Source organism: Lepidothrix coronata, unplaced genomic scaffold (assembly GCF_001604755.1).
Source record: "Lepidothrix coronata isolate B3197 unplaced genomic scaffold, Lepidothrix_coronata-1.0 Scaffold274, whole genome shotgun sequence".
Taxonomy (NCBI): domain Eukaryota; kingdom Metazoa; phylum Chordata; class Aves; order Passeriformes; family Pipridae; genus Lepidothrix; species Lepidothrix coronata.
In genome coordinates, this window is record NW_016690454.1 from 640,676 (window position 1) to 653,684 (window position 13,009).

At 34.7% G+C, this 13,009-nt stretch overlaps 1 protein-coding gene across 10 annotated transcripts in view; it reads right to left on the reverse strand.

Annotated features, from left to right (window-relative positions):
- SLC4A10 (solute carrier family 4 member 10) overlaps positions 1-13,009 on the reverse strand; it is a 153,157-nt gene that overhangs the window by 40,566 nt on the left and 99,582 nt on the right. For 8 of the 10 annotated variants that reach the window (XR_001878295.1, XR_001878294.1, XM_017836284.1 and 5 more), the window contains 2 exons: positions 5,257-5,348; positions 656-813 (listed from right to left, as the gene is read on the reverse strand). Coding sequence is in view for 8 of the 10 variants with exons in the window: in XM_017836284.1 (XP_017691773.1) it covers positions 656-813; positions 5,257-5,348 (250 nt within the window). In the remaining 2 variants the exon portion in view is untranslated. The remainder of the gene's footprint in view (positions 1-655; positions 814-5,256; positions 5,349-13,009) is intronic. The other 2 variants (XM_017836283.1, XM_017836290.1) reach the window with 1 other exon arrangement.

Sequence of the window (13,009 nt, forward strand, 5' to 3'; positions counted from 1 at the left end):
GGGAGATTGCAATAATAATTAAGTCAATGAACTCAGAAATGGGAGAATCACTTCAGAGTTTTCATCTGAATTGACTTTTATTTTTAAATTCCTCATAATTTGTTTTCAGAATCAAAGTACTTAATCAGAAAAAGTCTCAAATTAGAAAAAATTAATCTAATAAAAATTTATGGTTACAAGTCACATTCTCTACCATGCAACTATCAACAAAGTAACTTTTTGAAGAACATCTTTACTGCCTGTTCTCCATCCATTCATTCACTATCCCTAGTCAATCAAATCACACAGTTTGGTTTTTTGCCTTTTCTTCATTCCTTTTTTCATTTTTTAGTTCTGGACATAATTACACAAGTAGTTTCAGTTCCAGATAAAATATTCTAAGAAGCTGAATATTTCACCTTAGTATTTCATCTGCAGTAATACTAGTTTGTGTAGGATGAACTGTGTGTTGTAATCTAACAAGCCATCATTTCTACTTCCCCAAAGTACACACAAAACAGCATGTTTCTGAATATACCCATACATCATTTAGAGGATCTGAGGGGTGTCTCTGTTAACAAACTCATAACTCAGTAAATGACAGAGCTGAAGGTTACATCACCTTGTCTCCACAAGGTACTCAGAAAAACATGAAGCGAAATAAATCCAACTGTACCTTGTTGGAATGGGAACTTCAGCTAGTCCTGTGAGCAGCACTGCAGGAGACAACCTAACAAAAGCAACAACTGCACGGTCCAGGAACTCTAGTTCACCAACTAAGATGTTTGATGCTTCAGCTCCAGGTGGTATCTTTTTCATGAAGTGTAGGTCAACCTGGGAAAAGTATATTAAATTAAAACCTGAAAGCTATTCACATGGATTTTTTTTTCCCTGATTTGTTGACAGAGACTTTGTGGTCACTGCAACATTAACCATGGTTATTTCAATTACACAGTGTCCCCTGTTCTTGTCATTTGAATAATATCTTTTTAAATAAAAATGTTTTTCAAAACCAAACAACTTGACTTTAATTATTGGATTAATTTTTCTTGAAAACAGAGTACTGCAAAATTAATTTATAAAGAGAACAAATTGAATTAAAAACATTGTTAGGAATACAGGATTAAGTTCCTAGTAAAGCTTTTTATCAATAATCATAACAGCATCAATAACTGAATCAATAAGTCAAAACAGCAGAAGAAATTAAGATGCCTTATTTTTCCATAACTAACAATTCTGGAAATCATTAATTCCTAGTTCACAGGTGCTGTATTACAATCTCAGTGAGAAAAACAACATGTTCCACTACACATAATTTTCCAAGATGTATTTTGGTTTCAGATTTAACAGAAGATAGTTGCCCTTCTGCTGAAAATAACAGAAAATAAGCTATGATGACCATGACTGTCTCAAGAGCAAATTGAAGAACAAAGCAGAAGAACAACTTCGGAGTTTTAGGCAGTGATGTTGACTTTTGCAGGATGATAGGAAAACACAGAGACACAGCTTCATCATGACACTGCTATATCAGCTCGAGGTATTTGCCTAGGAATGTATCAATCTAGACTAAAGTTTAGACTGTAACAAAGTCTCTGTAACAAAGACCACACGGAGGAATAGAGTATAAAATGTATGTCTGCTTTAATTATGCACCAGTATTGTCTACGTTTCAAAATGCATGAATTTTGTCATTTGCTTTCCTTTTATTAATCTAAACACAACAACAGCAACCAAATCCAATATAAACTGTTAAAGTGGACCATTTTAATGTCTATCTTACAGCCATCTGTCAGTACTAGTTTGCATAGTTTTTGGTAATATTTAGAAAATTGTTTTCTTGCAAATGGCTCTGGCACTAAATCAGAATTCAGATATAACACAGTTGCCTGTGTAATGAAATCTTAGTTTGTTGAGATCACAAAGAGATATCTAACGCTTCCCTAAGCTACAAAGATGACTGAACACCTCACAAAGCTAAACAAGCATAAAATCAATCTGTAAGGCTGGAAACCAAGTACTTTTTTGAGGTAAAGTATCAGTGAGGTAAATTCTGTTCTTCACTCAAATCACAAATTAACTCTTCAGGATTAAATACAATACTAAGGTTCACTTTGTACCTAATTTTAGTGTTATAGGTCATTTATAGCTGAGAGAAAGAAAGCAATCTTTCAGGCACATAGCAATGTGCATTCTGTACTGATTTTAGCATGTGAATGGACGGATTTAACATTTAAATACATTTAACATTTAATGTCTCATGTAAAACATGCCACAATTATCACCTTGAGGTCACTCTACTAACATAGAAATTACAAGATTCAAAGCTGAAAGAAACATTCTATCTCCTGTGTACCAGAAAGTATTTTCAGATGTTTCTCGTACTATTTATCAGCTTGAGACTCTAATACCATTTAGGTAGTGAAGAGAGCCCGAGTTGAAAGGAAAGTAGCTGGCAGAGGAGCAGCAAACCGAGCAAACACACGCAACCCCTGGGTGTTGCTTTCACTACAACAGCAGAGATGGCCCTGCAGGGAATTTAGGGCAATGGCAGAAGCTACATATTTTGAATGCTTCATCTAATCTATCCATTATACATCTCTTATCCTAGGAGGTCTTTAGCTGGAGAGCCTGATGTGCATCATGATCTGCACCCTAACCTGAGTCACATTCATGACCTGATACTAAATAATCCTAGCAAGCTCCAGTTAAAGACAAAATCAAGCAACTAATGGGGAGGCCACGCCCCTCCAGAGCAACTCAAGGACTGAAAAGAGTGCTGGAGGCCTGTCCTGAAACCAAACATAAACTGACATGAAGACAAACAGAAAATACCCAACATCCTTTCTTACTAAAACTGTGACACATATTAATCGAATTTATTTATAAGAAGGGTCAACTAGCATTCAAAACAAGTCAGTTGCTTCATGTGGTATTTAAAAGACCAAACTCTGTCAGTATGGGATGAAGGGTTGATTCAGAAATAGTGTTTCCATGTGGAGCACAGGAACGTTGCTATGAGAAGCGATGTGGGTGCAGTTTCTTCACGCATTTTGTATTTCAGGACTAGGGTTCCCTTCAGTCTCTGGCATAAAAAGTATAAACAAACCAGATGCTGTTCTTAAACCATCACCCCCATTCTGTTCAGACACGGGGTAAAGTGGTGCTGTGACAGATCACCACTGAGAATACAAAGTCCTAGGGGTGGCAGCAAAGAAAGAGGAGTGACACATTTACAGGCTCATTACAAACTACATCTCCCTCTCCATGCTACTGAAGGAACATTCAAGACAGCTTTCAGTGCCTGCCTGACATTCTTCATAGATAGATACCAATACAAGCAGCAGTTTCACTGCTGTATCCAGATTAAGTCAGCTTTCTGAATCAACTCCAAATTTGGAATATTAGAAGTAGCCCAAAGGAGATGGATTAGCAGGGAGAGAATACGTGAGGTAGTCAAAGGTCCTTTTTTCGTAGAAGATAAATGAAATTAATATGTGGAACAAAATTAGAGCAAGAAATCACAATACTCAAGAGAAAATTAGTGTACTGCTCTACTTTCCTCTCAATCTGTGCATATAATTCCAATTAGAACCATTGGGAGTTATTGCAATAGCACATTTCAAGGGGAAACTGTACTTTACTTATGTATCTTCGAAAGAATTAATGGATCTATTTAAAGGCAGTCAAAAAAAGGTATTAGATTACAATCCTTTACTGTTATTTCATTTCTGCTAACAAAAGTTGTTCCTTTCATATTCCTGACATCCTTGTTGGTATCTATTACTGTTGAGGCTAGTGAAAGATGAAATGTTGATCTCTTCTCATGCTAGTTTAAATAGGAAGAGCACTTTTGATAAGCAACGCTGCAGCACTACAAAAATAATGAGTGAAGGATCAAATGATGCAGCTCTCATTCTTGTTTAATACAAACATCATGCAGAGTTACATAACTGACTGGGATTTGGATCCTAAAACACTCAAAGCAACTAGGGAAATGTTCAAGAAAAGCACTACTGAAACTAATGTCATTCCCTTAACCCCCACATAGCTTAATTTTGAATAGACAGCTTTATTTATATTTTCTATCCTTTACAAAGATTTCCAACTTGATATTAGAACGCTTCCCAAAACAATTAGTTTTACTTAACACTTTTAATATAAATATCAGGAAACAAATGTCACATTTGACTTTTTAAAGCATTATAATCTTATTTTGAAATATTTTTAAAGGATTAACATTACATATTTAACAATATGTCACTATTTATAAATGTCCTTGCTACCTCTGTAGAAACGTCATCCATATTACATCCCCAGCCAGCCTCCTTTCTTCTCATTGTCATTGACAAAAAGATCTGTTTCCCATCTTCATTTCAGCCATATACCATTTCTAGTCTGGCATGTTCAGTCAAAAATTCAAATGGTGCAAATAGTTACTGCTGCTAGGAAATAAGTCTGGCACCAGATGGAGCAATCACATAACTCTACTTTTAGCTCAGCTGCACTAACATTAAGATTTCACAGACTCAAAGTGCTGTTCTTCAGAATTTTGGTTTAAATCACCTTTTTCACGTACTCAACTTTTGTTGTATTAATCCATCAGCTGAAGTCATCTATCCCTGTCAGGTCTATCATCTGCACCCAATGTGAACAGTTTAGGTACATATAGACTTAGACAAATTATGATTCTCCTTTACATTAAAGCTGAGAAGTTGTTTGCTTTTCTTTGCTATCTAGCATTGAACTGTCATTGCAATCTCCCCTACCGAACAGTTAACATCTTTTGTAAAGTGCATTGAAATATCTTGGCTTGCCAGAAGAATTAATTTATAGGTTTATAGAAACACATTCTGTTTGAGACATCTGGAATCCACGAGTTCAGGTTATAAAAAGCATGGTTTGCATTCATGCATCACTTCTACAAGGAGGAAAAATTGGAGATAAGCATGAATTATAGGCATTCTGAAACACTTTTATTACTTAGATAATTTTCTGATAGTTGGTAAAAATTGCCCTTACAAATATACACCTATGATATTGTCATAATAAATTTAACTGTGTTCCCAAACTGTGATTTCCTGTTACCTATAATTTAGCAAGAAAATGTAATATTCTTTTTTATCATACACAAACTGTGTTGCAGTGCACACAAAACTTCAATGCTGAAGCAAAATCTGCACTTTACAGCTTTTTCTGACTCACATGGATTCATTTTATTTAATTGAAAAGATCTGTTTGGTAGTCAGGAAGGTCTCTTCACCATTAGTGAACACTTACCTTGCTAAAGTCAACAGTGCTGTTTTCTCTGCTCACATCATTTTTGTTTTCAACACAGGCTGGAGGAGCTTGTGGGGAAACAATCTGACCTGCTAAAGAAAGTATCATTATTACAGAATACTAACAATTCTATAAATAAAGCAACATCTAATGATACAATTGTAAGAAATCTGCATACATTTCGTATCATATGTATATAATGCATCTAAACACAGCATTTTAATTAAAAACTTATTAAGAATAGCACATTCTCAAAAGACAGAACATTCATCATGTGCAGTTGGGAATGGGAGAATATAATTTAGAAAATGTAAAAAATACTCCTGGATATTAGAAGACAAACTTTTTATACCAATTAAAGCTTTTGATTCTTAAGATATTATATCTGGGGAGAGTCCTGCCTTCACATAGTTTTTGTAAGTAATTTGAGGAGCTGCCAATTTGGGGCAATATCTGTCTGCATAAGTACTCCTCGTTGAATAAAACAGGATTACTAATTTTCATAAAGTTACTCATGTATAAGAATGTCATGATTACAACAACAACTACAAAAAACAACACAAAAAGGGGCTGGTATAAAAATAAACAAATTGGAAATTAAGCTAATTTATAAGCTCAGTATTGAACAACATGATTATGGACACATGTAAACCAAATGTTTCAGCAGTTACATTTTTAAAAAATTTCAGTGCAGATTTAGTAAAGTATTTTAAGTTTTTATATTTTAATTTTTTAAAATTTTAAAGTTAATATATTAAAAGTTAAAATATCACGCAATGAGAAGCGTTTAAATGCACCTCAGTCTTTATATTTTAATTTTTTAAAATTTTAAAGTTAATATATTAAAAGTTAAAATATCACGCAATGAGAAGCGTTTAAATGCACCTCAGTCTTGCGTAAGCAAAGCATAAGCCTTGCAACCAGCAAAATTCTGCTAGCAAAAGCTCAGAAAGAAAAACAAGATTAAGTGACAAGTATACGACATATAAAGCATATTTTTACTTAATGCCAACATTGCCCCTGTGCATGGCCAGAGGGTGTGGGAGCACACAAACCCCACAGGGTGACAGGCCATGCCCTGCTTGCCTTCACTTTCTCCCTCCCTGGCATGGCAGAAGCCACACCCAGCTCTGAACACCACCATGAAGTACAAGAGAAAGTACCAAATATATGAGCCAACTATCTCTTACTGCCCTAACACATACCCAGGAATAACTACTGAGTCCAACTGGCCCAGAGTCAGCATCTCGTGCCCAGCATATATTTGTTTCCATAGCAAATAAAGTCTCTCATATGACTGAGATTATGATGTGAAAACATTGGTTCTCGTGAAAATCAACCTAAACTTGCACAGTAACAAAGACCATATGTTCACGATATTTGAAGACGAAGACAGTCAGAAAGTCCTAAGCTAGGCACACTGTCTGGGCAATTCAAAAAGCCACAGTGTGGCCTCTCACACCACTGTTACACACATTTGCATGTCCTCAGCCACAGCCAGGAAACAGAGAGGTTTGCAGGATCCAGTCTGAACAGGACCAGAGACTTGCAGGAGTACCTCAACCACTGCCAAAATGCTGAAGTATCCAGCTTCTGTCACAGCTGAGCACCACAGCATTCCTGACTAAGTCTGGTCATGAATTCCCAGGTGAAACACTTTCTCAAGGAAAAGGTTGGTTTTCATACCGACATCTTATTTTCCATTAGACAAATCTCCCATGGCACAAAACAGCTGCATCCTGGCAGCACAGAGATACTGTACTTTCATTAGGAAGTACAGGAACAGAATGTTTTAAAATGAAGCACTAGAAATCTTATTATTAAATGTATCCACCTTTAAAATGCAAATATGTTCATTTTCTCTCTGATTCAGGGCAAGGACAGATCAAAATAAGAATAGAAATCAGGGCTTTTGTTCAGCACTACAGTGAAATAAACAGAGAATGGCAAAAATACCAGACGTGACAAGCATGTTAACTTAACCAAGTAGATAAAAATAAAGTCATAATTAGAATTTACATATGACAAGAATATAGGATTTATTTTAGAAAGCCACGAATCAATGTAACCTAAAGGAATTCACGTAAAAAGAGACTATTAATTCCTAAATGTCACAAGAGACAACTTTTGCAAAACAGAAGCCAGAAATTATTACATATGCAAGATATTTATAAACAATCATTCAATTTGTCTGCTTTGATTAGAACTTAAAGAAAAACAGAGTTCCATAGCCGTTACACCATCATCTTTAAACTATGTATTCCAATGCACTACTTCAAATGGTAATTTTTTTGTTTATTTAGCAGTCTTCAAATTACTTTTACAGGAATCATTCTATGGTATTATAGCTATTAAAAATAAAAAATATATAAATTATATAAATTTTGCTTCTGTACTATATTGGGGATCCTAATAATGTGACAAAAAATCCTGTCATTTACTCAAATAGACAACCCATAAAATGCTCTGGGAAAGCTTCTGTCTTAACTTACTCCCAGAAAACTTTAAATCTAATAATAGAAGACCTTTTAATTCTTAATTTTATCCTTTTAGACATTCCTTTATATTCTGGGCTCTATATAAAGGGAAATAGTTGTAATAATTTAATAATTTCTCATATAATATATATTCTATATTATAAAGATGTTACAGGAAAGCAACAGAAATAGTAGTTCGTTATCTTTCCATTGCTAATTAAGCACTTACACTTTTTTTTTTCCCTGGACCCAGAAATTCAAGAAAATGAAAACAGGGATATCTGCCAGAGAAAGAAAAATATTGACCAACAAAGGAGTCAAAGCACGGATCACCGGTTATAAATACTGAAGTTTTAACATCATAATTGGAGGTGTCAAAAGCAATTAGCATAAGAGTCCAAAGGACTTTTAAACATTGTGTCCACTTTTCTTTTAAGAGAAAAATATGTAAAAATATACATAGAAGGAAATAAAAGCCACAACCAGTAAGTATGTGAAGTTTATAAGAATAGCATATGTTCTTTTTCCGTGCCAACAGAAGACCTCAAACTTTGATTTACCCATATGCTGGAGTAATCTGAAAGAACACAAGTTTTACCTTGAGGCAGTAAGATGTGTTTAAATAGCTCTACAACTTAAGACAGCTCTCTGGATCCCAGAACAACAAGTTTGGGTTTTTTACTGTACTGAGTAACAAAGATACAAGGTAGAGACAATAGGTAATCTCTTTTCACAAAAAAACCCACCAGACTAACCCCAAACTGTAGCCCAATTTTAAACAACTGCTCTGAGAAAAGCCATTTGTGATGGTTTATTACTTCTTTTCTTTGAATTGGAAATATGGGGTTTAGGCTGGTAAGAATGTTAAGGGCATAAATCATCGACTCTCTATAAGGGGAGTAAAAGCAGGAACGGCCTTGCCATTCAACTCCTTTATGCCCTGTCCTTGCCAGTTCCATTTCAGCACTCCTAAGCAAAATGGTAATTTACACATTGTACGGGATAAATACAGTGTTTTATTTTTCAAGAGTGCAATGTAGTACTTTGAGTCATTATAAATTTGAAGTTTAAAATATTTGATTTATCTTGAAGTCCACCTACATAAAGCACATGAAGAGCTGGATTCTTTGAGAATTCATCAAAGAACCATTCAGATATTTTTATGTAGCAAATTCACAGTGTGGTAAAACTGAAATATCCAGACTACATACAAAGGAACTTAATACATACCAGATAAAACCATGCTAAAATGGGTATTAAGGCTTATCTATGCATTACAAAGCAAATAGCAACATCGTTTTAAAAATTATATTTTTAAAAAAATTCAGCGTATACTGAAGAAGTGTCTTTTTCAGATAACGTGAAATTGCCAGAGCTTTGAATAAAGCAAGAATTCACACAAAAAATATTCTGTCATGCAAAGTCAAGCCACTTGAAAATCAAAATCCATCAAAGTAAGGTCCACATTTGTTACAGTAATAATAACAGTAATAGAAGTTTGCATTTGCAGATAGTTTGGCATTTTGAGACAGTTAGTCCTGCCAAATTAAAAGAAAAAATTAATCCCAGTAAATTAATGTCACATGTAACATACTCTTCCTCCCTAAAATGTAAAACTCAAGACATTTAACTATGTGCATTGTGTTTGTTAATCAAAATCCAAGATGCGTCTAGAACAATGTATTCAGATATAAATCACAGTTAATGGAAACAAACTGGATGCAACTGACACACGAAACTGAACCAGAAAAGAAGCGGCTTACTTTTCTAGACCAGACAGATTTCTTCCCGTTCAGAAAAAAAAAATCTGATATGCAAAGCAGCTATAGCAATCTTCAGACTTTTCACTGCAACTAGTCACCAATTTTCAAAATCTAAATTGACAACACTGTCCAGATAAAAAAATCAAGGATTGAAAAGCAGTAAGTTTTCTTAAGTATATGATGAAATTCTAATGTAACAGAGCACCGACAGCATCTTTGCAGGCTGAACTGTGTATGTGCCTTTAGGCCTCTTAACGAATAACATTTTAAACCAGTGGAGAACCATGTCATTCCCACTGTACATGTGTAACTGCAAGGAGATTTGGTGCTCACTAATGATACACAATTTAAGAGGATGAGGAAGAAGTCACTTTAACTGTTTTTCTAATGCAAGGACTGAATCTCAAGCATAGTTCACATGAAGTCATGCAGTTTAAACTAAAATGCTATGATTTGCACCTTCACAAATTGATGTAAGAAAATTAACTGATAAAGAAATAGCACTTTCTTCCCCCCCAAAACATCATTCCACACAAGCTTCTCTTAAGTGTGCCACAGCTGCTGACAAAGGCCTGAAGTATTTTTTTAATCACTATAGCAAGAAGTTGCATGCTGACAAGAAATTTAGATGAAGACATGGGTGTACATTTGAAATGATCTGAAGCCCAAGCAAGAATATGTATTTATACTACCTCTGAACCTTCAGGGAGTTTACAGAACCCAAAGGATAGGAGATGAGGAAGATACAGAGATGAGATGAGCCTGTTAGAGACAGACACAACAAAGACAGAGCAAAATAAAGAAATACAAAGATGAATGACACAGTTTATACATACAGATTACATATTTTATCATGGATACAAGGAAATGTGGAGAAAGAATACACATCAGATGAAAATGTTCATAAATACAAATTATGTTTTAGGAGTATAAAAACCTGTGGATAATACAAGCTGGATAAAATATATACATTTGAGAAGAATCTAAAACAAGAAAGAGAGCATTAGCTCATTTAAGCTAGAATTAACTACCTTTGAGTATGCCCTCTCCTTAAGGAAACCTGAAGCAATCCACCTGATCCAGATCCAATACTGCCAGAAAGCTTGGGTGTCTATATATATCATTCATTGTGACTTATTCCCAAAATGAAGGAACATGGTCATGTTTTTAGGAATACCTCCCTACCCTTTTCATATGGCTCCAAGTAATGCCCATCTTTCTCCACATGGTACTATTGACATCGGAGTTTTCATGCTGTAAAAACTAGCACTGAGTTATGGCATAAATCCTTGAACTGATGTTTAGGAGAGATTGGGAAACTGAAGAAAGTAACTAACACCATCACATAACTGGTAATTCTGACTTTCTGTGATACTAAAAAATGCTGTCGTAAATTAGACACATAAGCATAGGCTCCAACACCTCCGCTTGTGCTCATACTGACACAAAACAAAGAAGTCCAAACCAGCCCATCATACTAATTGAAATAACTGGAAAAAGGCTTGAAAAAGAACCTGTCAAAACAAACTGCTCCAGCAACTCATGCTGTTAATTCTGAAGATCCCAAATTTAATATGCCACTGCTTTCTTTAAGCTCTTTGGCATATCAGTAAACCTCTCCTTGGAATTTCAGAATTTCTCAGAATCAGGCATGATGTGTGGTGTAATGCAGTTTTTACACTAATAATGTGTCTGCTCTGACATCAAGGGAGAAGAAGCTGTTATAAATGGCATACGTATGGAACATAAAACATACTCAACATCATGTTACTGTGGGTAAAGAACACTTCAGAAAAGTGCATGGAAACACAAATAACTTATCCTGCTGTGCTCCTCTCCCCAAGTTGCTTCCTTTAATCAGTGTAAGGCCTATTAGATCTCATTATATATATATATATATATATTATATATATAATATATATAAAAAACACACACCCATCCCTAGATTAAAAGTGAAATAGCCAGTCGAAATGTCTAAATGTTCACATGCTGAAAACTTCTTTTCCTAACTACATTTCCATAGTATAAGCTACTTTTTCATGCCAAACAATGCTTAAATTCTGAATTTCAGGATGCCTCCCATAAAAGGGGAGAGGCTTGTGAAATTATTTTAGCATTTCTTTAACAACAGAAAGGTGTTCTATATTCACAATTGTCTTTCGCTTTTTATATCATGTCACAGCAATTTATAAACTCAGCTCTGAGATATCTGAGTGATAAACCTACCCATCTCTATAAAAATAGGTTGAATTGCTTTATAAAACAAACTTTCTAAAGACGATTTACTAAAGGAAAATATTCTTATTTTTATGTATCTTTTACAGTATTATGCTAAAATTACTTGCCATTCTCTATTTTGGGTATTTGGTGTCAAATTAGCCTATAACAAAAAAAATAATTTTTCCTGCTCTTATGCCAAATTTGACTGTCGTTTTTTATTGGAACATCAAAAGCAGGCTTTTAATTCTCACAGTTTTGATGCTTAATGAAAAGTGAAAGTTAAACACAGCATGGCAGCATTAAAAATGCATGGTAAATCCATAGCACCCTGACATCTTAGCCTTGCAGAGGATGTGAAGAAAAGCCATTGTAAACAAAAGATAATACTACTAAATACAAAGCAAATTAATTAGATGGTCTGACAGACTTAAACAAAGAAAAATGGAGGGAGAACATATGTACAACTATCTTCCAACAAAGATATCACAATAGTCTATCCAATGATATTGCTGTATATTGAATTAAAGTTTATGTCTTCATTTTCAGACTTTGCTCTTGAATATCTCAAAAGTGACCCATGGATAAGCTACCATTGTCAAGAACTTGGACAAAGAAGGGGGTTTACATCCTCAGATGTATCATGTTACCCAGATGTCAGGGTAACAGGGACTTATGGCTCTGAATCACCTATTTTACAATCAACAGACTGCTAAGTATTGTTATCAGTTTAACTGTCTACACTAACCCCAAATTTAACCAAACTGAGAATTTCCTTTTGTGCAGAAAATGTGTCTAAGTTCCCCTGTCTCATTGCAACAGGAACAAATAGTGGCCCTTCTAAAGCTCCTGGCACCTGCTCTTTATGAAAACTCTCAGCTTTAATAGGGGTGAATTGAGCTGGAAGCTCACTAGTAGTACTAGAGATGATCTATTTCTCTTCCTGCAGTCTTCTAGGAATTAAGCTTATCAACCAGAAAGTAAAAGCAACAATATTTTGATTCCTCTTTTTTTATTAAAAGGAGAGAACAATACTGCTACTGATGGCAATATATGGATCATTTTACATTCATAAATTCTACACAATGTTTGTACACAAATGGGAATAAGCAAACTAAAATGATGCCTTGAATGCATTTTTACCAGTTTGACCTCACGAAACAAGATGTGTCTTACAGCACATTCTTGACAATAATATAAGTTGTTTATACGTCTTAATTTTGCTTTCTTTTACACATACTTAGTTGTTTTCTTTTGCTTTCACACGATTCAAAGACATATTTTAAAAACTCATTT